The 26,579-nt window shown below is 36.1% G+C and overlaps 1 protein-coding gene across 13 annotated transcripts in view; it reads left to right on the top strand.

The window, feature by feature from the left end:
* FRYL (FRY like transcription coactivator) overlaps positions 1-26,579 on the top strand; it is a 236,148-nt gene that overhangs the window by 51,229 nt on the left and 158,340 nt on the right. For 6 of the 13 annotated variants that reach the window (XM_074324661.1, XM_074324659.1, XM_074324654.1 and 3 more), the window contains exon 1: positions 3,004-3,265. In XM_074324661.1, coding sequence (XP_074180762.1) covers positions 3,067-3,265 — 199 coding nt within the window. In that variant the 5' untranslated portion in view covers positions 3,004-3,066. Of the gene's footprint in view, positions 1-483; positions 616-3,002; positions 3,266-21,230; positions 21,330-25,211; positions 25,460-26,579 lie in introns of those variants that run through there. The other 7 variants (XM_074324664.1, XM_074324657.1, XM_074324656.1 and 4 more) reach the window with 4 other exon arrangements.

Raw genomic sequence — 26,579 nt, 5'->3', positions numbered from 1 at the left:
CACATGATATAGTTGGGGAAATTTGAGCACTGATTGGTAGTTGATGTTATAAAGAATTTATTAATTTATAGTAGACATTATAATGATATTGGCTTATGTTTAAAAAGCAAATCTATGTCTTAGAGAGATGCATACAGAATTATCTACAAATGAAGTATAAGGTATAAGGTCAGGAATTTGCTTCAGAATAATCCAGAGTAGTGAGATAGGAGTTGGGGGTAGGTAGATATATAAATGAAACATGATTTGCTATGAGTTAATAATGGTGGGTTCATGATACTACTCTCAATTTTGCATTATTTTGAAATTTTTCATAATAAAAATTCAGGAGAAATGTAATGCTACATTATAAAAAGACAATAACTGCAGCAGTAGGTGATACTGCTATGTAATACTCAGAAGAATGATGGATATGAGTAGCACACAAATGTGCTTATTATAAACATATCTAACATGTGAATTTTGTATTTTGTTTTTCTTCAGAGACGAAGCCATTTATTTGAATCTTGGATGATTAACACCTAAATGTTTAATTCACAAAACTGCTCAAGAGTCCCACAGTCAGGATTAGATGATCCAAGTTACCACCAAGAAATTACTGTCTTGAGTTCTACGGTAAGATTATAACAAATATTTTAAAGGTTGAATAGTGACTGTGAGGTCTATAAAGGTTTTTGAATCTTTTATTGAGCCACTAGCTTCTATTATAATTTCTTAATTCTGAGACTATTATACCAGGAGTTCAAAGTTGTGATAATCAACCAAAGATCATAGAAATATCATCATGCAAACAGGCTCTATGGCATTTCCTCTTCGGAGATTCAACTAGGAATGCATACAGTTTTGTCACAGGAATGCCATGCTTTCTCCTTGCTGTATTCTCAGGGTGGGTCCTCTGGAAGCTGATGCTGAAAAGGAATCTGCTGCCAGGTTGTTTTTTTGGGGATCAACGTCTAATAAGAGAGGTGGTGTAGAAGCAGGTTGGGCAGAGGAAATTGAACTGCAATGCAGGCTCAGCAAAGCCTTAGCCAACCCTTCAGGGAATCTGGTAGTTGTGAGAGTTTCTTTCCCTACATAAATAGTAAGCTTCTGCAGATAGACCCATCTCTTCAATGCCTGTGCATCTTTCATGGGCCAGTATCGTAGTTGCTCAGCAAATACTTATTGAATGAAGGAAATCTGAGAAAAATCTTGTGGTCTCTTCAATAACACCTAATAATATCCTTGCCCTTCGTTTCCCCAGTTGAAAGTGCAGTCAGAACGGTGGGGTTGATAGTGACACAGGTGGTGGCTTGTACATCATGAACGGACACGAATGTAACTTGCCCTGTACAAGCAGCATGTGCTGGGTACCATTATGTTGCTGGGCTCCACAGATAAGGAAGACCTGCAAAGGAATCTGAGGAAAACTGAAAACATAAGTTTTAAAGAACATGAGATCTTATCCATAAAGAGGAAAAAAAACCCAGCAAAGCCTGGAAGACACAGTGATAATTTCTAGGCTGTTGAGGCATATGGATTATGGTTCTAACCGGTTGTTTCTTCTGTGTGTGGGGAATAGGCTGCTCAGATGTGAATTTATAGCTTTTCATGTTCAAAGCTTTAGAGAGAGAATCTACTTCTTAGAAGCATTTTTTTTTAAAGTTAAGCTGTTTTCCTAGTCAGTACATTCCTGCTTTAAGGAAAGAAATATTAGTCCTGTACTTGACTTCCTTGTTTCTTCCCTGCTTTTCACCTTAGGATTCCTTGAGACAGGATTTACATTAATAAATCCTCTAAATTTTCCCTGAGCCTTAATACTATATAAACGTGTTACATGTAGAGGACCCTCAATTAATGTCTTTTAAATAATGAAATAAAAAATAGTTAACTTTATATAATCAATGTGGCAGAAAAACGAGGATTAAAAACGCAGTAATTCAGAACCAGAAATTTGTTTTTACATTAGAACAGTTTTTCCTGATATCTACATAGACAATTTTATGCTTTATCTTTTAAAACATATAAATCATTTTCTTCATGTTGAGTCTTAGAAGAATGAGGTTGTGCTTCTGTTTCACTAAGTGAAAATCAGATTTTTAAATTATTATCAAATGTATATCCTCAAAGTTATAAATTTGATTGCTTAGGGAGTTTACGCCTTATCTGTTCTTTGGTTTTTCATTTCCTTCTTGCTCACTTAATATCCCCACCAGAGGGCAGGCAAAAGAAGGGAAAAAAGAAGATATTAATTTCAGTTTTCAAAGTCTTATGTAGGCATCTTCCACTGGGATATTTTGTCATGCTTCTGGATTACATTAAGGCAGTAGGATCAGCTACTTCTGCTATTTAAAAATATTTAGTGTAATGCCCAGTTATTTGGAAACAAATTGTGTAAGATTGATTACTGGGTTTAGTGAATTAAATATTTATACTTTATATTCTTAGATCCAAATTATTTTAAATTACCACTTTTTTCTTGTAATTTATGCCAAGGATTCAGTTGCTGCTATTGATAATTACAGTTGATTGTATTCATTGGACATTGGACACATTGGAATGTTCATAATACAATGTAAAGTTTTAAAGTTTCCTTTCATGTCCCATGAAACTTGATGTTCCTGAGGTCCATTAGTGAATTTTTAGAATTAGGAATTATCTTTTTACTACAAGTTACTGTTTCTCACTTCAGCTGTAAGTTTATTTAAAAGGATGACACACCTCAGACCAAATTAAATTTGTCTTAACATTATCACAGTGTAAGTTTTCAAAGTCTAAATGTTAAACTAGATGAATGCTAAACATTTTATGGTCTCAATATTGCTGTTAACACCCATTGTAGATGTACAAGTAAAGTGCCATTTCATTGTTGATAGCTGTTTGGTTTGTTATCAGTATGAACAGCAAATGTTCTGAAAATCAGCTTCAGAACAGCTGGCACTTGACCTACTGGTGTTTAGCACCACCTCAACTCACATGACGTTTCTTTGCTCTTTGACATAAATAGTGTACCTTATCTTCTCATCAAGGAAATTGGTACAAGCACTTTTCTGTGTGCTCGTAGGTCTAGTAATGTAGAACCTTAAAATGGATTTTTTAAAGAGAGTTGTTCCTCCCATTCTTTCTGGAGATGTGGTTTGGGATACTAGAGATGGTTTTCAGGAAAGTTCTCCAAGATTACTGAAGATGAGATGTCTTAGTTTGCTTTCATCGGAGAAAACTATAGATGAGGAAGATGGAATCAATTTCTGTCATAGTAATTATGACAAACACCACCAACAACTTGGTAAAGTAAAAATGTTTCATTTTCAATCCCTTAAAAAGTATTTTAGGAAAGTAGAATTATTTTTACAAGTATCAATTCTAGCAAGCATAAATCTTTATTTTGAAAATCAAGTTTAAGTATTAAAAATGTTAATACATGTAAATATATAGTTGGTCTAAATTTTTTTAGTATCAAAATTTTTGCTTCAAGTTTAGATGGAGAAACATTTATGCTCTAAATCAAGATAAAGCCATTAATAAAATTAAATTTGGTGATCTTTAGATAATACGTTGATGAAGTGTTATACTTATTGAAAAAATGTTATTGCTATAACCTGTAGAATATGTAAATGAAAAATATGATGCTGAGTTTTACCTATCACCATAGAAATTATGTAAGTTTTGTTTTTAAAATATACCCTATTCTTTTGTTTTAAAGATAGCAAATATTTGAGAGAAATATAAAAAAGTCACATCTTTGAATATAATCATGATTATTTTGTGTCACAACCTTTATTTTGTATAACCCTGCAAAGTTCAATGTAATGCCTTTTAAAGTTTGACCAAATGATATGTGTTAGGAGAAAAATCAGATTTCCTAGTGACTAGGAAATATTAAAAGAAGATGGAAAAATTCTTTAAATTTTTACATTTTTGGTTAAAACATTTTAAAATGTTAAAATGTTCTGTATGATTATAAAATTTATTTATTTTCGGGAACCAATAAGTGCTCATATAGTTAATATTTAATACAAAGAAGAGAGTTTATGTAAACCTTATGCATGTTTGATATATATTCTTATAGTTTTAATGAGCACATATACATTTTTATTTATAGAATTTACAAATGAGTTTACTGTCCTAACTGCTTTTTCATTTAATACATCATAAACATTTTCCTGCCTCATTTAAAATGCACTCCATTGTGTTGATGTAATAATTAAATCAGTCCCTTATTGATAAACATTTAGAATGACTTTAATTTTTAGTTATTAAAAATTATGTAATATCCATTTATGTATTACATTATACCTTTGTTGATTGCTTCTTAACATAAATTTCTATGTGCATTTAAAATTTTGATAGATAATGCAAAGTTACCTTTAAACAATTTCTCAATTTAAGCTCCTCAGGGCAGATGAGTGTTCCTATTTCTTTGTATTCTCCCTAATACTAGTTCTTGTCAGTTTAAAAAATAGGGTCGTATTTGTGAGAAATCAAACTTTGTTTTAAGAACATCAATTATGTAAAAGAAAGGAGAAGGAACTTTTAAGTTAAAATATATATATATATATATATATTGATATCTACAATGTACTGGTATTAGAAGTTTCTTTTTATACTATTCACTCATTTGGGTGGATGAAGTAGAGGTGAGGCCACTGAGGAGTTAATGCCTCTTAATTTCAGTTAAAATCTGGAAATCTTTCAGCACTTAGTTTTTTGTTCAACAATGCAAATATGCATAAGTGAAAAATATGCATGTATTAACATGTGCATTATTTAAGTTATTAAAAATTTACTTTAGCTCTTAGCCTTGAATCACTTAGTTGTTTTCTCTACCACAGCTTATGTGGTTGGACTTGGTGTTTAATTAAATGTAATGTGTTATGCCCATTAGTTTAATATGGCTCCTTTTCTAAAAAGGAGCTTTTGAGTATAGCATACATATTATAAAATGTCATAGATTTTGTAATTTATATTAATTTTCACATAAGCACTCAATGTAATGATTAGGAATTTTCCATAGTATACTTGTATATCTTTTTACCAGTCACAGTCAAAACAAAGTAAAATCATGGAGCACTGAAGAGTATGTGTATGTTGTCTGAAATTTCAGCGGCTACAGGTTCTTTGTGGAATAATTTGCCCAGTTTCTCTCCAAAAATAAAATTCAACTTGAGGGAATGACTGTTAAAATTAATTTAAAGGACTTCTTTGGCAATTTCTGTAGAGATTTGGTTTTAAAGTTTCTGGTTCTTCAATTTCAGTTTACTGATCACACTCCTTTTCTTGAATCTCAAGATTGATACTAAAGTTATATTGTATATAAGAATAAAACGCACGTGGTTCGCACCAGTCTGTACAAAGGTTACTTGCAACTCAGCATGAATGAATTTTTACTTCCTGTTTACTGGTGGTTCTGGGATAGAGATAATGTAGTAGTGGAGCCAAAAGTCATACAAATATGACTGGGTACAGTTCTTCTAAAGGGTGTTGTAGTATTGTTCATTTAATGAAAGGAGAAATCAAGTATATGAAGAGATTTCTTATCAGTAATGCAAAGAAGGAACTATACTTTTAGCGAAAAACTGATGTGTAATCTCATAGTTTTGTATTTGGATCAGTTGTTTCCAACTTCTTTAGTTGTTAATTCAAAATTTAGAAAGTTATTTCAAGGGATGTTAGACAAGGTTGTAATGTGAGAGGATCAACTAAGAATGAGTTAGATTGCAATATATCGAAATTTACTTGCTACTTTTAACTCCAAAAGTATTTTAGATGTCTGTGGTTTCTTGAACAAAAATATGTGTAGAATTTGCAAGAGTTGACATTTTGAAGAATGTTTTTCTTTGCTTTTGATAACTTTTTTTATTTTTTAACTTTCTGTAAATATTAAGTAACCTAATATTTACAGATTTTTATAGAAATTCTCAAACAACTCACTGGATTTATCATAAGTCCTCTACAGAACATATTAACAAATGCCTGTAGTATACCACACTATTCAAATTCCCTGCCACCATTTCTGCTCCAAACAGGTTGAGTTGTGTGCTTACCAAGAATTGGTTGTGTTTTATACCAAACCAGTTATATCAATTATACTTGTAATATAATTTAGTTATGTGTTACATAATTCAGCAAAGTATGAGACTGAAAAAAAAAAGAGTTGTTTTGGTGTAAGCAACTTTGAATGCTTTGGCCAGATTCCACACAGGTGAATTCCTAAAAAAAATTTGCTTTTGTATTACATGTAGGCCAGAGAAGTGTACATGATTGGAAGGATTTTGCCCTCAGATACCTTAAGCTTCTCATTGTATTTTGAAGAAATTGAAACAGGAAATTGTAGATGATATATATGTACATGGGTTGAATTTGGCAAGAAAGACAGATTCAACTTAAGAGACAAGTACTTGGCACTGTACCAGAAGCCTAGGGAATAAACATGGATTTTATATGTAAAGTCAAAGTCAAACCTTCAGTGGACCTATTGACCTTTTTCTTCCCTGATTCCTACTTTAAGGAAGCTTTTTGATTACATGATTAGCTAACAGTTGTCATTTACAATAAAGGGACACTGGTGTATATAGTTAAATAATGTTGCAATTTTGTTAAAGAGGTAAATCATTTATTTGCTCTCCCCACTTAATAAAAGGTAATCAAAGGTTCACAGATTTATGTTACATAATCTTATTCATAAGATGCTTAAATATTCATATTTTTTGTATAGAGTCCTAATCGTGTCATCAAAGACTGATTTCACTGATAAATATTAGAATTGGCACAAGTAATATCTGTCTTAAGACATGAAAGTTGGTGGGGGAGAAAATGCCTTTCCCTGATTCAGTATACACTACAATGTTTTCCGACCATTGAAGAACAATGAGTGTTAGGCGAAATCATGAGTCAGTTCCTAAGAATTAGGCAGTGTGTTTCCACAGGCTTCTGTTGTGACAGCTGCAAAGTACTTGTATATCCAAGATTGGGTTATTTTTATTCTGATGGAATCAACCTTAATTTTGTTGTTCACTTTGCTTAGAGTCAAGAATAAATGAGTGTAAATATAAGATTTATTTTTATAATTCACCAAGAAAGAGATAATGATACACTGAACAGAACTAAGTATACATCAACATTAAAAATAAAGGAAATTTTTGAGCACCCTCTGTATTCTAGGCACTGTTTTCTTGTTTTGTTTTACCAACAACTGAAATGGTATCGTTTGTCTACCTATTTAATGCTTAACTGTCCCGTTTCCCCCCCTCAAATAGAATATAAGTTGAACATGGACTTTGCTCTGTTTACTGATGTGTTTTAAGGTTTCGAGCATAATAGTGGCTCAGTAAATATTGGTTGAATGAGCAGATGCTCTCTCGTGAAACCTAGTGAGATAGGTTGTTACACAAAGTTTTAAAAGTTCAGAGAGGCTTAACCAAATTATTTGAGGTTTTTGGCTACTAAGTGGTATAGTCATGCCATTGTTCTAAAGTCAGGCATTTGTTCTTTCACTTCATCTCATTGTGGCTTTTATGCTTTTGAATCTTTATGTATAATTTTTTTTTTTTTTTTTTTTTTTTTTTTAAGACTAGCATATCTACCGAGGTTAATTGTTCCATTAAAGAACATATACTTTTTTGGGTGCTTTTATTTTAACTAAGAGCTGTATTTTCATCGGAAACAACTTTAATTCCAGTATATATTAAGCGTTACTCTTTGAGATTCTGTGTTTCACTTTAATGAACAGTTGATAATTATTTTTATATCACTCTGGTTAGATAAGCTGATTAAGGAGAATAGCTGTTTCACATGACTTTTACAAAAACAATTAAAAGACACACATTGAAATACCATTTCCATTTCATTACAAAGTGTTAATGACTCCGTGGGATATAAATATTTAAACAGTATACTGGTATACCTCTCCTAACGTATTCAGGACAGCTTACTAGCAGGGGCAAACCAAAAGGTGGCACTTGTTATAAAATTCCAAATGCCTTTTGGCTGAGCTTGAGGGGCTATCTACATTTCACTAGTAAACAAAGGGGAGTGCTAACAGTTACTAATTAGATTTTCTTAAGTGATCTTTTCAGTTTTGTCTTTGTAGATCCGTTGCCCTCAGTGGTTAGATTTCACATCTCCAGAATAGCTCATTTTTGTTTGATACGTTTGTTATACAGTAGGTATAGGGATAGCATGGCAAGCCAGTTACCTTTTACAAGGGAATGAGATGGGTAAAGAGTGATTTAAGTTTTCATCAAAGACTGGATTGTTAATAAAGAGTTGAGAAAAGGTCCTGGGAGAGCACTGAGATGAGGCTTTCTTCTGACACTCCAAATGCTTGTAGTGACAATAAACTGAAGGCGAAGAATCATTTGGAATTGAAATGTGATAAAAAGGTTTTTGGGCAAGGCAATATCCAGGACAAATCTGAGCTCCAAATAATAATCAGTTTGTTACGGAGTTTCTGGCGTGACGCAAGTGATACCTTGTACCTCACTCTGTGTGGAGAAGTTTAAGAATTTTTCTTGCTTATGCAAATGGGATTTGGAAGCATTGGGCTTAACAGTGTCATGAAATCAAGTAGGTTCCCTTACTTAAGAGGGCCTTTTGAAAGATCCAAGATGGCAGAGTAGATATAGACTGTTCATGCTTCCTTCCATGAACACATTAAAATTACAGCTAAATTATAGAACTTTCAACCTGGAGAACCATCTAAAGTCTGGCTGAACAGTAGTTTTGTAACTAAGGATATAAACAAGAAGCCATGTCGAGACTGGTAGGAGGGGTAGAGATGTGGAACGGGTTGGCGCCAAACTTCTGTGTGGTGGATGAGACTCAGGAGGGGTATCTCAGACGCAGAGGTTCCCCTCGGAGGAGCGAGGGACCTCGGCCCCCCACACCAGTCTCCCCAGCCCGGAGTACTGGTGCTGGGAAGAGGCACTCCCACGACATCAGGCTGTGAAAAACAGTGAGGATTCTGACCAGCTGGGTGGGACCGAAGGCTGCAGGAAACCCAGATGTCCTCTTAAATGGCCTGCACACAGACTCTCATTCTCAGGTACTCACCCTGGGCTCTGTTGGAGGGACAGTGACTCGGGGGGCATCGAAGACATATGGGGAGAGAATGAGGTGTGTGGCTTCGAAGCGAGGACTAGAGAACAATCGACATTTTTCCCTGTATGGGGTCTGACTCTTGTGTAGTCGCAGGCGGGTACCATTTTTCGAATGTTGAGCCGTCCCCACAGGCTAAATCTGAATGTGATTGGTCTAGTGAGCTTCAGTGCTCTGCCCTACAGACTCACTGGGACCCCACCCTGCCCAACTATGCCAATGCTAGAAGCACTTTCTCAGTGAGCAGCCAGGCCCATCCACATTGTGCTCTTTCTTGAAAAACTGTCAGAGTCCATGGGCCCCAGCTGGGCTGCGACTGGCCCCAGTGTGCTCTGAGACTTTCGTTGAGTAATTCTAGGCTCAGCACTGGCACCAAACCAGAGTCTACATTAACTTAGTGACCATAATTGTTCCTACTCTAGTGACTCTGCCACACCCAACTACTGACTGTACCAGGCTTTATCAGTGGCTGGACCTTAAGGGAGCAGGCAAGTGGCTTTGGGATGTCCTGGCTTTTTGCAGAGCTACCCCAGGCCCGGTACTGGTGGCAGCTGTCCTTAGTTCACAGCGTAGCCTCTCCCCCATGCATCCAACTTTAGCACCGGAAGTGAACAACCATGGGTCACTTTGTGGCTCCTACCAGGTCCCTGGTAGCTCCCTCACCAGTCACAGGCAGTGGGTGACGTGGGCCTGCACCAGCATCCCTCCCAAGAGGCCCAGAAACAACATACTTGGAGTTTGGCTTCACAACACAGCAGAGCACTGCCCAATTTGTGCCACAAGCAGCACACCCAAAGGGCAGTCTCAACAGGCATCAGAGCCTGTTGGGGTGAATCCCACTCACTGGGGTAAGGCCCCCACACAGGAGCCCGTAAGCTGTGGACCAAACTTCACAGCCAATCAACGTGAGGGCTAATCCCACCCACTGACATGCCAGTAATAATCAAGGCTCATTATAAAAGGAGAGCACATACAATTCACACAAGGAACTGGAGCTGTTGACCAGGGAGACTGTCTGAGTGCCCCACAGGACACTTACTACATAAAGCCACCCGGACAAGGCTGGGAGACATAGCAGATGTACCTAATACATAGAAACAAACACAGGGAGGCAGCCAAAATTAGGAAACAAAGAAATACATCCCAAATAAAAGAACAAGAGAAAACTCCAGAAAAAGAACTAAACAAAATGGAGGCAAGCAACCTACCAAAGTTAGATTTGAAAACACTGGTTATAAGGATGCTCAAGGAACTTAGTGAGAAGTTTAACACAGACATAGCAAGCATAAAAGAGGACATGGAAACCATAAAAAAGAACCAGTCAGAAGTGAAGAATGCAATAACTGAAATGAAGCATGCTCTAGAAGGAATCACTGGCAAATTTGATAATGCAGAGGATCAAATCAACGATTTGGAAGACAAGGTATTAAAAAATACCCAATCAGATCAAGTATAACAACATTCACATCAGAAGAGACAAAGCAAGGGATTGAGAACCTATTTGAAGAAATAATGACTGAAAACTTTCCTAACCTGGTTGAAGGAAGTAGACATACAAGCCCAGAAGTGCAGAGAGTCCCAAACAAGATGAAATCAAAGAGGCCCACACCAAGACACATCATAATTAGAATGACAAAAGTTAAAGACAAAGAGAGAATCCTAAAAGCAGAAAGAGAAAGGCAACTAGTAACTTCTGAGGGAGCTCCCATAAGATTGTGAGCTGATTTCTCAACAGAAACTTTGCAGGCCAGAAGGGTTTGGCACAAAATATTCAATGTGATGAAATGCAAGTACCTACAAACAAGGGTATTCTACCTAGCAAGGATATCATGTAAAATTGGACAGATAAAGAGCTTCCCAGACAAGAAAAAGCTAATGGAGTTCATCACCACCAAACCACTGTTACAAAGAATGTCAGAGGGACTTCTTTAGGGTAGAAAAGTAAAAAGGAATATAAAAATTATGAATAATAAAATGAATGGCAATAGCTACATATCTATCAACAATTACTTTCAGTGTAAATGGATAAAGTGCTCCAATCAAAAGGCATAGGAAGGCTGAATGGATAAGAAAATGCTGCGTACGGACTCACTTTAGATTGAAAGACACAGACGGAAAGTAAAGGGATGGGAAAAAATATTTCATTAAAATGGAAACGGAACACAGAAAAGGCTGAAGTAGCAATACTTATACCAGACAAAATAGACTTTAAAAAAAGGGTTACAACAAGGGATAAAGAAGGATCCAGTAATCCCACTTCTGGGTATTTATCTGAAGAAACCTAAAACTCTACTTTAAGGGGACCTGTTCACTGCAGCACTGTTTAAAGTGGCCAAGATGTGGAGGCAACCTGGGTGTCTGATAGAAGAATGGATAAAGAGGAGGTGGTACATTCATATAATGGAATATTGCTAGGCCGTGGAGTGGAGTGGGTTCTTGCCATCTATGACATCATAGATGGACCTGGAGGGTATTATGCTGAGTGAAGTATTCAGACAGAGAAAGATAGATGCAATGTGATTTCGCTTATGTATGGAATCTAAAGAATGAAACAAACAAACAGAAACAAACTCATAGACACAGAGGACATTTTGATGGTTGCCAGATGGGAGGGGCATTGGGGTGTGGGTGAAGAAAGGGAAAAGGATTAAGAAGTACAAATTGGTTGTTAAAAAGTATTTATGGGGATGTAGGGTATAGCATAAGGAATATACTCAATAATATTGTAATAACTATGTATGGTGTCAGATGAGTAGTAGATATGTTGGGGTGATAGGTAGGAGGGGGTGGGAGGCAGGGTGCAAAAGGTGAAGGGATTAACAAGTACTAATTGGTAGTTACCAAATAAATAGTCATGGGGATGTAGAGTAAAGCATAGGGAATATAGTCAGTGAAATGGAAATAACTATGTATAGTGCCAGGTGGGTACTAGACTAGTTAGGGGGATCATTTCTTAAATTATATAAATGTCTAACCACTAAGCTGTACACCTGAAATTAATATAAAATAATATTGAATGTCAACTGTAATTGGAAAATTTAAAAAGGGGAGAAAAGGTAAAGAGGAATAAAGTCCAAATTTCCAGGTATAAAACAAGTCATGGGGATGTAATGAACAGTATAGGGAATATAGTCAATAATACTCTGATAGCGTGGTACTATGTCAGATGGTTGGTGGACTTGTCAAGGTGATCACTTCTTTAGGTATATAAATGTTGAATGACTAAGGTATACCCTGAAACTAATACAATATTGTATGTTAGCTATATTTTTAATAAAAATCTTGAGAAAAAAAGGACCTTTGGAGTACTTTTCAGGTTGTAATCATTGGAGGATGCAGGGGAAGCCTTATAGGGTTGTTACATTCATTCCATCTCTGAATCTGAGAATTGTCATGATAGAGGAGAGATATTGGGAAGACCTACCAGCATGACGGGAGAGAGGCAGTGAGCAGAGCTCTACCAATGACTGTGCGACCTTAACTAGGCTACTTAATCTCTCTAGGTCAGTTAGTCTCACCTATCAACTTTGAGTGATACCTTCTTTGTAGCATTGTTTTCAAGATTACCAAAAATGGGAGCAAAATTGACCCATAGTTCAATATTTGATGGCTATTTGCAAAAATGTTTGAATTTTTGTCTTGGAGGTAGATGAATCAGATTTATTTAGAATTTATCCTTGGAGCATTCCATCTTAAAAAAATATTCTGAGAATTTGGATCCAGGTCTTTTACGGTGTGTAATTCCAAAATATTTTAGCATGTGATTTATAGGTATGTGAGAGCTCATGGGAGCTTGAGTTGCTTCACCTTTTCGTGTGCTTCCTTCTTTGTCCACAGTATGTGCTCTTCCAAATAACTAGTGTCAAGTAATTGTGTGATTTAGAAGTTACTGCCACATTGTTATGTCAGTAGTTTCTCTTGGCTGTTTTTAAAGTTAGCTAAAACTTCTTAAGAGGGAGCATTTTAGACTGTGTCCTCGAGTTACATGGATATATAGTTTTAAAAATTGGGGCAGGTAAGTATGGCTAGAGGTAGGGTCAGGATCTTTACTTCTTTGGCTTTTAAAATGGAATTTAAAGAAACTTAAATGAAATAAAAGATACATCCATCTCTCTTCTTAAGGGGCATAGAATAGCTTCTTCTCTATTCCACTTACTCTGCTGTTTCACAATCACAGAACTGATATTTATCCAGTATGGTGATACTGGTTGTTAAAATATTTCAGTGTCAGTTGCTATTTAGTTATCTTTCCATTTCCTCTCCCCACTGCTTCTGCTACTTCATTCCTCCTGCCCCTACCCCGGGACCCTCTGGAACCACTGCAGGTTTCATCAACTAAAGGGTGCGTCCTAGGCACCCCAGGATCCCTAGTACCCACCTCCACCCAGAGGCTGAGCTTGTGCTAATTGTTCAGTTACCAGACCTTCCTGGTGGCTGAGTTTTTCGATGATCATCCCTGCTTATTCTCACTAAAGAAGCAAAACAACGGGGGTATTGTATCTAAGATAAAATAGTTGAAACAAAGGAGGGTAAGAAAAATACATAAATAATTATTAGGCAAAACATGCTGAAATAGTAAAGGTGTAAAAAAGATGAATAAGATGATAAAAATAATATCTATATCAGAATATGTTAAAGAAAATAATAGAGGTGAGGTTAAAAAAGTAAAATATGTTAAGATGACTAAAACTAAATGTAAGTTAAAAATGTAAAGGAATATACTCAAAAGGTTAAACAAAAATATAGTGTGCTATAAAAGAAATTCAGGAAGCAACATGCAATCCAAGGGTTAACTCCACCCACACGCAAGCAGGGGCCTTTGGGGTGAAGCAACTATAGATAGTTACCAGCTTCCAATCCTGGTGACTTCCTGAAACTGGAACTCTGCAGGGGGAATGGAAGTCTTTGTGTGACTGTCCTTGGGGTTGAATAGTTTCTCTCAGCCCCAACCTCAGTTAATTATTCTCCGTGTCAGGACTCTAACTCATTGTCCACTAGCTTCTATTATTCTATTTAATATAAATGTCTTGTTTCTTTCACCAGATAGTGCGTTCTTTGTGAACTGAATTGGTCTTATTTATGTGGGTATCCTCCGAGCTTAGCCCAATGGCAGGCACTTAGTAAGCAGTTAGTAAGTGTTTGTTGGATGTTAAGAGTTCTCTGTGCTTTGGTTCTTGTCCTTTATGTGCCAGAGTTAAGTTTTTACTTGTTACTGAGAGCTGCAGTCAGTTACCATATTTAGTGCACTGACTGTTCCTTCAGAACCATCTAGCACATTGCTCCGTGGCATTGGTCCCCCTGGCAAAACAGCCTTCCATTAGTTTCAAATGAAAAAAGTAAAACAAACAAACCTCAAGTCGAGCAAACGTTGATCTAGAACAGAGGCTAGCAATGCTAACTTTTTCTGTAGAGGGCCAGGTAGGAAATACTTTAGGCTTTGCCACCCACAAGTCTCTGTCACAACTACTCAGCTCTGCCTCATAGAGCCAAATGAGCCTAGATGATAACGTGAATGAATGTGTGGCCATGTTCCAGTACAACTCTATTTACAAAAACAGGCAATGAACCAGGTTTGGCCTGCAGGCCAAAATGTTCTAACCCCTGAGCTAGAATATGGAAAAGAATATTGCTGACGTGAGAGAGCTACATGCAGGTAACTTACCTGGGAAATAGAGAATGGAAGCTTTGAAGAAGGGTCCAATATTACACTTATTTGTGTTTTCTATAACTCTTGGAATAATGTTTTATCCAGAGTTAGGTGCTCAATAAATATGTATTGATTTAACTTGAAATCCCACTGTAACAGTTACCCTCCCTGGTCTTCAATTGTCTTATCTAAAACTTAAGGGATTATTAATGTCTCTCCAGTTAAAAAAAATCTGTGATTCTGTAACTGTGGAAGGCCAGATGATTTATTCTTTAAAGATAAAAATTGTTGGCTTACCACATTTTCTGTATGCCCTTAGTATCCTGATGTGGAGTTCTGGAATGGTTGCTTGTATGAGTCATTCTGTTTGTGGACCTTTCTGCAATGGAACTCATCCTCTAGCTACACCTGTACCTTCCACCCATCTCTGTCACCCTAACCAGCCAATTTATGAAGCCTAGTCCATATTTTGTTTAAAAGAATAAATGAGCTATAAAGGTATCCTAGACAATCGCAGGTGATTCTTTGTACAAAGACAGCAATTAAGATGAGGAGCAGTCTGTTTATCCTTTAGAATTCCATTTTTCTAAATTCTGTATCAGCAACGCAGACATTCCATCATTGAGTGTTTTTCATTTAAACTGTTAAAGATAAACAATAATCCAGAATAACCCTAAATATTACAGATGTAAATTTTTGTCACCTGATCTGAATTTTAAATGCCTCTTTTACTTAAATTTTTGATAATTTTTTCCCCCCTAAATAGTGATTTGTTTAAGATTGGGTAAGCTATCTGATGATATCTTATACTGTTCTCAAGAAGAAGCATAAACTGGGATATATTTCTAGTCTACATGACGGGGAAACTAAAAAACTCTAAAAAGTCCTTATAAGGAATACAGAAAATTTCTCTTTTATTTTTTAGGCTTCTAAAGTTTCCCAGTCTCTATTTTTAAGTAAGTATAGATGTGTGTTTAAAATTACATAAGCAAGATATTTTCATATTAGTGTAATTTGAAGTAGCTCTTCTTAAACTTTAATGTGCCTAAGAATGACCTAGGGGACCTTATAAAAGAAAAAAAAAGTGGGTTCTTATTTACTGGGTTTAGAATGGGGCTTTAAAGAATATTAAGATTATGAAGGTAGGTTCTTCTAAATAACTCTTAATATAGTACACTTAACTATGCATAAACATTTTTCTGTGTTTTGGGCTGGCCCATTTAATTCTACTGGGCAATCTTTTTATCTTTTCTTCCTAACACTACTTACTGGTACTCTCCTTCCTCAGTGTAATTTTTTTGTCTTTACATTTAGTAGCCTCTGCAGTTTGAGTCTTCCTTTCCTTTTCTGATTTAGACTCTTCCTCTTGTACTTCATTTCAACCTTGCTCACTTACCCCTTTGTTTAAAAAGTGTTTTAAGAGTGATATCAGAGGTGGCTCTAACAATAAAAACCTCTGGTTGATTGAAAACTTACTATGCTCCTGACAATGTAGGAAAAATTCAGAAAGGCAAGTGTTGGCAGGAAATAGTGAGTCTTTACTTTGTGGTGGGTGCCTCATAGTTAAGCTGGCCATAGGTCTCCAGAGACCTTGGACAGTTGACAGTTTATATCTCTGTTCTGGCATGTTGTTAATAGTGCCCATTTTCATGCTCAAAAAAGTCCTGCTTTGGGCAACACATTTTATATTCTCTCTGTTCATGGTTCATAGAGTTTGACCTATTCTGTTCTAGTAGGATTGATCAATTGTAATGCATACACCCCTTTCTTTTCAATACATCTGTATAATGTGTATTAACAATGAAAGTACCTTAGTATTAACGATCTCTTTTCCAGGAGTGAATATACACTGTGTGTATTATAAAAATACAAATCTAGTAACAGTAGCCTTTTGAATAGAAAAATTTTAATCTGGATTTTTATTAACAGTATTTTCAAAAATTATTTCACACATTGAAAATAATTTCTGATGTCTAGAACTCTTAGGATCTCAAGAATCAATTTTAAATATATTAGAAACAGCAGATTCTTTTTCTCATTCAAGAAATAATAATATCTCAGCACTGGGCCAAATGATAGCAAATTGGTATGGTTTGTTAGGGCAAAGAAGTAAGTATGATTACAGGGTCTGGACTGCTTCATTTTAAGCAGAGGAAGCAATTTTTTTTTTTTTTTTTGGTTTTTATGTGTGGAATATATAAAAATAACTTAAACCAAAAGCTAGGAACAATTGGGCTATTAATAAACACCCTCTGTCAGGAAGGTAACAGTAATTGTACCTTAAGGTATACGCAAATAATACAATTGCTGCATAGGTAACCACTCCCAAAATACAGAGCTTAGTTAAAACGCTTCTTTACTTGTTTTATGTTACTAATTTGTGAATATATTGGTGCATTGATTTGTCCAATCTGTGACATTTATATAAAACTTACCTTTATTAGCAATGCTTTTATAGCTATAACCATTAATTCATAAACTTGATTTATACTTCAAAAATAAGCAGTTAATTTGGACATGACCTGAAACTTTTCTATCCAGAAATCTGGATGGAATTCTGGTCCAAGTGTTTCAGGAGCAGCTTCCCCTCATTACTCACTTGTTTATTTTGTTTGCCCTTTCATAGTGCTGTATTTGAATTATTGTCTCCTTTTGTTGCTGTTGTTTTTTTTTCTTCAGTTCAGCTGAGTCCATTAATTTGTGGTTATTGTTGGGTGGCAAGTACTTAAAAAATAACTAATTCAGTTTTTCCCCCCCTGATCAATGGAGAAGATAACTAGAGAACTTGGGGGTTTGGTTACCTGTATGTTCTCCTCTTAACTCTGATCCTGACATCCATTTTGTACTTTAGGTCTGTATAGCCAGAACTCTTTTTGATATGACCTACTCCTGACTTACTCCACATTTAGTACCACCAACCACATAGTCACTTAGGCCCAGGGGTCATTTTTCATTACTTCCGTTTTACCTTTTTTACCCTATCCTATCCATCACCAAATACGTCAAAAAGTATCTCTTAGGAAAAACTGGAATCTGTCGTCTTATTTCCATCCTTAGTGCCTTTTCTTGAATTATTCTAAATATATACTATTTATTTGTTTAGTCATTATCTCTCACCATAGCAATTTAAATAGCCCGTTGAGTTCTGCTGTGCTCTCAAGTCCATTCTCCACCTAATTAATCAAGTGATCTGTTTGACCTTGTTCCTGCTCAGAACTCTTCTACAGCATTCAATTATGACCTTCAGTATTTCTTGGAGCCCCGTGGGTATCTCAGGGGTTCTTTGCAAATCTTCTCAGACAAGTGGAAGAACCAAGTTCGTAGGACCCTGATCCTCTAAACGTGGTCAGCCAGAGTTACTCCGATTTTAATACATTTTCCTTTGAGGTTAAGCATAAAGATTCATTATTCAGAAGATCAACAGATTTCAGATGCGATATTCTTCCCTCAGAGTGGTCATCCCTGATCATCTTCTCTTAGCAGGGCCTCATCTGGTTTTCTCTGTCTCCATCTCCCCCTTTATTGCCTTCACAGCCCTTAATCACAATTTGTAATTTTATATTTGCATATAGGTATGTGGTGACATATCCCCACCCACACTCATACACCCTTCATCTCCACCATTGGATCTTAACCCTCCCAAGGGCACAAAGATCTGTTTTAGTCACAGGATTATCCTTTACCACCTGGCATGGTGCTTTGACACAGTGTTTAGACCATTTATATTTAATGTAATCAGTGACATGATTGGGTTTAAATCTGTCTTGCTATTGTTTCCTGTTTGTCCCATCTATTGTATTTTCTTTTTTCCCTTCTTCCTTACCTTTTTTTGGATTAATTGTATTTTTTTAGTATTCTACTTTATTCTACTATTGGCTTATCATCCTCTCTGTTTTTTAAATCAGTTGCTCTAGGGTTCACACAATGAATTTCAATTTACCACAGTTTACTTTCAAATAATAGCATAACAATTTATGTGTAATGTAAGAACCTGAAATCTTATACTTCTGTTTATCCTTTCCATCCTTTGTGCTTTTGTAGTCAAATGTTTTATTTCTACATATGTTATAAATCTTACAGTACGTTGTTAACTACTTTTGCTATAAGCAGTCAATTTAACTTAAAAGAAAATTTAAAACAAAATAAGAAAAATTCTTCTTTTTACCTGCAGATGTGCTTTTTCTGGTACTCTTCATCATTTGTCTAGATTCCGGTTTTCATCTTACATGATTTTCTTTCTGCCTGAAGAAATTTCTTTAACCTTGTTTTTTTTTTTTTTTTTTGTATGCAGATCTGTAGGTGACAAATTCTTTTAGGTTTTGTCTTTCTTGGAAAAGTTTTTGCTTGTATTTTGACAATATGTTTTCACTGGATATAGAATTACAGGTTACCAGTTTTATGCTTTAAGCTTTTCAATGATGTCATTCCAACTTCTGTCTTGCATAGTTTCAGATGAAACATCTGTGTTCATTTTCCTTTGTTCCTCTGTTCCTCTGTATCTAATGTATCATTTCCTTTGAATGCTTTTAAGATTTTTTTTCTTGTCCTTGGTTTTCAGAAATTTGATTATGGTGTGCCTTGGCCATAATGGTATGCCATAATTTCTCTAAGTTTACTGTGTTTTTTTTTGTATGTATATTTATTCTTGCTTGAGGTTTGATGAGGGTTTTGGATTTGTGGGTTTATAGTTTTCATCAATTAAAAAAATTTTTTGGTCATTATTCCTTCAGATAGTATTTTTTGTTCAGTCCTCTGAGATTCCAGTTCACATGTTATACCATTTGATATTCTGCCAAAGGTCACCGAAGCTTTGTACATGTTTTCATTGTTTTGTCATGGGTGCTCAACTTTGGAGAGTTACTATTTACATTTCTCCAAGTTTACTGATCTTTTCTTCCACAGAATCTAATCTTCTGTTGGGTCCCACCCAGTGAATTTATTGTTTTAGATATTGTATATTTTATCACTCAGAGTTCTCTTTGAGTCTATTTTTATATCCTCTATTCTCTCCTCATTGTGTGTTTTTTTTTTTTTAAGTTCTTGTGCCTATTGTTAATAGCTTTTTAAGAGCCCATATGCTAATTCCATCATCTCTGTCACTTCTAGATCTGCTCTATTTATTAATTTTATGGGTCACATTTTCCTGCTTTTTGACACATCTAATAATTTTTAATGGATGCTAGGCATTGTAAATGTCACATTGTTGAAAGCTGGATTTTGTTATTCGCACATAGCTGAATCCTTTGAGGCTTGTTTTGGATTCTTTGAAGCTATGTTAAGGAGGGTTTAAAGTAGCCATTAGCCCATTAGTAAGGCATGACCCTTCTGTAGTATCTGCAGAATGCCCTGGGTACTCAACTGTATTAGTTTCTCAGATTTTCCTTGTTTTTGATGACCTTGATAGTGTTGACGAGTATTGGTTCAGTTTGGGTTTTTCATGGTTAGACTGGGGTTGTGGGTTTTTGGAGGAAGAACACAGAGGATAACGTGCCATTTTTATGACATCATGTCAAGAATGCATACTCTTGACTTGTCACTGATGCTGTTAAACTTGATCTCCTGGCTAACGTGTAATGTTTGTCAGGTTTCTCCACGGTAAAATTACTGTTTCCCCTGCTTTCTATATTTCACTCTTTGGAAGGAAGTCACTAAGTGTAGCTCATACTTTTAAGTGTCAGGGATTAGTACTCCTCCTTTTTTGAAGATGAAGTATCTACATAAATTATTTGGAATGTGTGTCAGGGGTCCCCAAGGCCATTCCTGCACGTAATGATCTTTTAGAAGGACTCACAGGACACAATGTATAGTTGTACTTACAGCTATGATTAAATGCAACAAAAGGATGCTAAGCAAAATCAGCAAAGTGGAAAGGCAGTTGGGGCAAAATCCAGGGGAAACCAGGCGCGAGCTTCCAGAGTGTCTCCTCACAGCAGCATCGTAGAGGGGAGGCAACTGAGTGCCCAGCAGGGAACTGCGACACCATAGGTGAAATGTTACCAACCAGGGAAGCTCATTAGGGACTCAGTGCCCAGGAGGTTTACTGGGGCTGATCACATAGGTACCCCTTGCCTGGCACATACCCAAGGTTTAGACTCCCTGGAGGAATGCAGATGTTCAGCATAAACTGTACTATTTGTTTGAGCAGTTTAGGCATAGTGAGCCACTCTTCGTCAGTTCTGGAAATGGCTGGGCTGGCCCTCTTAAAATCTAAGTTCTTAGATGCCAGTCAAGCACCAATCTTGTAAGCAGGACTTTTCAAAGAATACCAGTCAGACTTGCTAGGTTAACTCTTTTTGTACAATGTGAGCTCTATCTCTTCTTACATGTTTATTTAATCATTAATTTATATCTGTAGATCCCATGGATATTTAGTTTACTGTTTGGATTATATTCCAAAACGACATTGTTTATTTTGTTGCTCAAATTCTTACAGCCCTGGCCCTTTCCTATTTTTCGGCCCTGCAAGATGCTGTAGGTTTATCTTGTGTATTCTGTGCTCTCACCCTAGAATCAGCCACTTCTTCAAGGAGCCCTGCTGTCTTTTTGTAATGAAGTTTTAAAATGTCCAAACAAATTCACTGTAGCAAATTTTGGGAACCAGAAAGAAGTAAGTAGAAGTACATTACGAAGTAAATATTAACTGATATAAATTATAATTATTGTTAATGTTTTGGTGCATTATTTAATGAGGTTTCGAAGCAAAAATATGAAATGATTTTTGCAATCATTTTCTTTTCTTTTCTGTATTTCATGTGTGGTGTTAATTACCTAACACACCTGAGGGCATCTTTCCTTCTATTCCTGAAGCCTTTCAGTTTCTTGTAAGGTCCAGAAAAGGTGAGAACTTTTTGAGGAGACTGAAATCTGTGGGGGCTGTTGAAGGCTGTAGGAGTGATAGGATATTTGATATTTTGTGTGGAAAAACTTGCCAGGTTTCTGTTTTTTCCATATTATGGTTGTTCTGGATACCAGTTTTAATACCTTTTTGAGATATTTAAAAAGGTGTTAATATGTGGAATAATCCATATATTTGTACTCTTCCTAAGAATGTTAGTAATTGAAGAGTTAGTTCCTTTGAGTGGGTAGAACATTAAATTCCAATGAATTGTATTGCAGGATATGTTCAGTTAAATCCAAACTTCATTATATATTGAGGAATATTTTGTTTGGATCCTTTATTTAAAGGGCAGTTTTTTTAGGATTTACTGAGAATTGTTCCTGGTATACATTCTTTGGAATATTAGAATGTACCTCTATCTACCTTCTACTCAGAAATGTAAAACAAGTAACTAATTCCATGAATCCTTAAAATGCCAGTGAAAGGGCATAGAATTAAATGGAAATGACTTAAAGTAAAGAGGGAAACCTACTTTCTAACTCCTGGAGGGCAAGAGAATTGCCGGTCATCTTTTGTACCCAGGGCTTTACAGTATCTGGCCCTGCCAAGAGGACCTCAGCAAAGGCTGATAATACTGAAATTGTGAATTTCTTAAAAATATTCTAAGTCTTATCATTTGAAAAGCATTCTTTAATATATAATAATCTAAAAGGTGGAGAGGAGTATAGTTGAAGGAAATGATTTTTCTCCTTTGCCAAGAATATAGCATTGAGCAATGATTTCTGCAGCTATTTTTTTAATGGTGATGAGACCAAAACTACATATGTATGCTACAACTTGGAGAATTTTGAGTTTATAGAATGAATGAAACAGACGATTGACATTCTGACTCTTGGCAAGCTGGTGGTAAGCTCTGGGCTGTGTGTTTGTTTCTGTGATTAATCGATAGGTTAAGGCTAGAGAACTCATCTGAAAAATGGTGGGAGTATTATTGTGTAATTTAAAAGTAGGACTAGTAATTGAGGGATTGAAAAAGCATTCAACACACAGTCGGACTCTGCCCCACTCTTCTAAAAGGATTGTTGGGTGCATATGTAGTTCTACTAGTTAATCTGCTTTAGTGATTTGGGTGATAAAAGTAAGAGTTAAAAAGTTTAGTAAGGGTTAGAAAGGAAATTAACTTTTGTTAAAGTTGTGATTTATAATTGGAATAGTACCATTACTTATTTTATTTACATTTCAGAATAAAGTTCAGAGCTCAGGCTCTGCCCACATGGGCCTATTGAATTATTTTACATATAAATGGCAAGTGCCATTTTCACTCACCCCCTATCTACATGGAAGTCCTGGTGTATGTAAAATAGAATTTCCAAAATAAGTCCTGAAATTAATTTTGTGCATCTGTGTCTCAAAAAAAACTTGCTTTGCTTTGGCTGTATACACCTATTTACAGACTGCTTAAATGTAATTGAACTTTAAGTTCTGATTTATTTTTTTAGATGTGTATAAACAAAACTCAAGCAGAAGAAAATCTGTTTTTAAGCTTGTGAGACAATCACCTTTTACCACTACCCCCAAAAGACGTTATTGTACTCTGACATTCTGTATGACAGTTTTGCTTGTTATAGTCGATAAAGGTTTACTGGGAATTAACCTTGGTTACTTTGGTGGGATATTATAGTCAAATAGTATTAAGTAGTTTTTAAGATTTGTGTAAGGCTGATAGGCTTAGCTCAATAGTGGTAGAAAAAATATGTCAAAACATCAGGGTATATGCCTCCTAACTTGTCTGCTTGCTGACATGGTTCAGTTCTGAGTCTTGGCATTTAATGGTGGAGTTTTTATGGGTCTAGATCAGTTTATTCCCCTAATCTGTTAACAGCTGTTTGATGAAAAGAGGATTGTATTGTCAAATCACTTTGGAGAATACTTTAATTAACAAGGAAAATTATATTGGTTTGTGTACAACTCAGATCCTTTTGTTTGTTGACATACATTGTTGATGGATAAGAATGGGATGCAGTAGCTAGTGTTTTAAACTGTGGAATGTGCTTTATTCAAAAATGTTAACACCTTGATAAGCTGGCCGGATGGCTCAGTTGGTTAGAGTGTGAGCTCTCAACAAGGTTGCCAGTTCAATTCCCACATGGGATGGTGGGCTCTGTCCCCTGCAACTAAAGATTGAAAACTGGCAACTGGACTTGGAGCTGAGCTGCACCCTCCACAACTAGATTGAAAGACAATGACTTGGAGCTGATGGGCCCTGGAGAAACATACTATTCCCCAATATTCCCCAATAGAAAAAAAAAAAAAAAAGTTAACACCTTGAGGCATTTGTGTTGCGCTAGACCAGGCGAAACCCTGCTCTTAATTTTTCCTGAGACGTCTATGAAGAAGATCTGGCCAAACAATGGTGTCGTGCTGTTGGGGTTCTCTGTCGTTAGCCTTTCCAGCCCTGGTTTGAATGTAAGGTTTTGGGTCTGTTCAGGAATGGGAATGGCCTGGACTGATTCCAGATTTCTTGAACTATTCTGAAGAAATACAAGCTTCAAGTGACACTCCCCTCAGTACTCTTCTCGGTGAATATGTCTTAATAACTATGATTATCTTTTTCCCTTAGTGTATGATACTTGTGCAAGGAAGAATGTTCTTTCAGCTTTTAATAGAGTGCTGAGCCATTCGGCTGTGAATAAACTTATTCAGTTGTGCCTTTGGTCACAGAATTTACTTATCTTTGTGGTTTTAAATGGAATAGAAATGTATGCCACACATGGAAAAACACATGCCCTATTGACCTTCAAAGTCACAGTAAACGTGAGGTCAGGGCATCTTTCTTCTGCTGTGAACATAAAATATTATTTGTCGGGTTGATTGTGAAACTTTCTTACTATGTTGAAGAGCAGTTAAGCTTTTAATAGTGTCAGTTTTAAAACAGTTTCTATAAGAGTAATGTATATTTTATTTGACCAGAAGATTTCTTGCTATTCATTGGTAATGTGTCTGTAAGATGTTCAGGGGAATTATGGGCTGTATTAAGAGTAGAGTTTTAAAATCACCTCATTATTATAATAGGAGTTCTCTCTTTTGAATGTGTCACATGCAGCAGAGGAAACTTTGTCCTGAGCTGAGCAGTTTTAGAGGGCCGATGGAGGCTCAGCCATGGTGTTCATTACATCATCTTTTCATTCCATTAGCTGGCGTTCTCTCCCGTGGGTTAAGTGAGGTGGTGGACGCGGTATCATCATAAGCATGCTGAGAAAGTCACTGCTACTGCGTGGGTGTGTGGAGGGGTGGAGAAAATTTACTACTAAAATCACCTAGAGAAAACCACCGATTTTTTTTTTTTTTGTCAGCTACTACAGGAAGAGATTTAAAGATCTCATGCTAGATCCAAATTCATTTTTTTATTTCTAAGGCCCTTAGCCAGTGAGAAAAGTTGGCATCCAAGGGCAGAGCTCTACCCTTGTCTGTTTACTAGCAGTAGTGAGCCCCCTGAAAGCAGCTGGAGACACAGCTCATCACAACTGGTAACAGGGGCATAAACAGAGATCATTGCAGCCACGTGTACGTCCCCCTAAAGAAAGGTGAGGATGTCCTTCAGGGCACTTACCATAAACTCGTAAGCCTTTCTTCAGCGTGATGGTTCATCTGCATTCAGCAGCGTTCCACTATAGTTGTGCGTCACTGCGAGACTGCATGGTAATGAAGCCAGGCACTGTGGGTCAGGACTCTGCTGCCTGTGAGAAGAGAAGGGACAGCGGCTCGGGGAGAGAGAGCAACAAATCCATCGCCGCCGCCGCCACTGCTGTTGCAGCCCGTTGACACAATGTTGAGTCTACAGGATTCTGTGTTTTTTGAAATTAGCATAAAGTCCTTGTTAAAATCCTGGAGCAGCAGCTGTAAGTATATATGCCTAAGTGGGAGGAACGCTGAGGTATGATCAGTGCCATTCCTTGCATGCTAATTCTTTAAACCAATCCACATCGGGGAGTATTTTCTCCAATGGGGATCAGTAAGATAGAAAATCTAGATGTGCACACCGTAGATAGGCAGTTGTTATACTGGTAGTTAAATATTCTTTGGCTAGCCTTGGCTTTCTTGTTAATTTGAATCATTCTGGCAAACTTTCTCTCAGTTGGTTAAAAATAGGGGAAAAAGATGACAACTAGATTCTGATCCCTGCAGGGTTATCGGATACCAGTACTATTCCACAGTTCTCTTAGCACAAAATGTGTGAAGCAGCATCAGCTATCTTAAGGCATCAGACGACTTAATACAATGAGCATAACTTTCCTGTATTCCTATAATTGAAGTTACAATGAATAATTTTCATGTGTAGTAAATTTTCTGATAAAGAACATTCAGGATGAATGGTTCTATATTTATATTTCAAAGTTCAAGTAAGTCAATAACACTAATATGATGGAGCTATTATTTTGTCCACAACTCTCTAATATGTGGATTTGGCAGAAATATTGATTTTTGTTCAGTATTTCCAGTATTTTCCAATGGTACTCTTCTCAGAAGATCTCAAAGTACTTCTAGAAATTATTTATTACCAGTGTTTTTTTTTTGACAAAATTATCTTAATAATATGATACTAAACTAATGAATTAAGCAAGCAAAGATTCTGTTATAGTATTTGTTTTGCCCAAAGAAAACTGAAGTGTGGAAAAAATAATGTGACTTTTCCAAGGTCATACAGTGGCAAAAACTGGAATTAGAACCCAGTTGTTCTTGCTCCCAACTGTGCTGCTGGTGCCTGAGCAAAATAATGAATAAAATATGACAGACTACATTTCATTTTTTTCCAGTTAACTCTTTACTAAACTATTTATTTAGTGTAGTTTTGTTTTATAAGCAAATCATATAAAAGATCAAACATTGATACGGTGGGAAAAAAACCTCTTAAGATAAAACATTGTAAAATGTAATTTGAGGAGATTTGTATTATGCCAAATAAACTGCATTTATAATCTCTGTATTTCTTTTATTTTTGATCTGTAAGTAATTCTTCCA

Source organism: Rhinolophus sinicus, linkage group LG02 (assembly GCF_036562045.2).
Source record: "Rhinolophus sinicus isolate RSC01 linkage group LG02, ASM3656204v1, whole genome shotgun sequence".
Taxonomy (NCBI): Eukaryota; Metazoa; Chordata; class Mammalia; order Chiroptera; family Rhinolophidae; genus Rhinolophus; species Rhinolophus sinicus.
The sequence above is the reverse complement of the archived record's forward strand: the minus strand, read 5'-3'. Positions and strand labels throughout refer to the sequence as shown.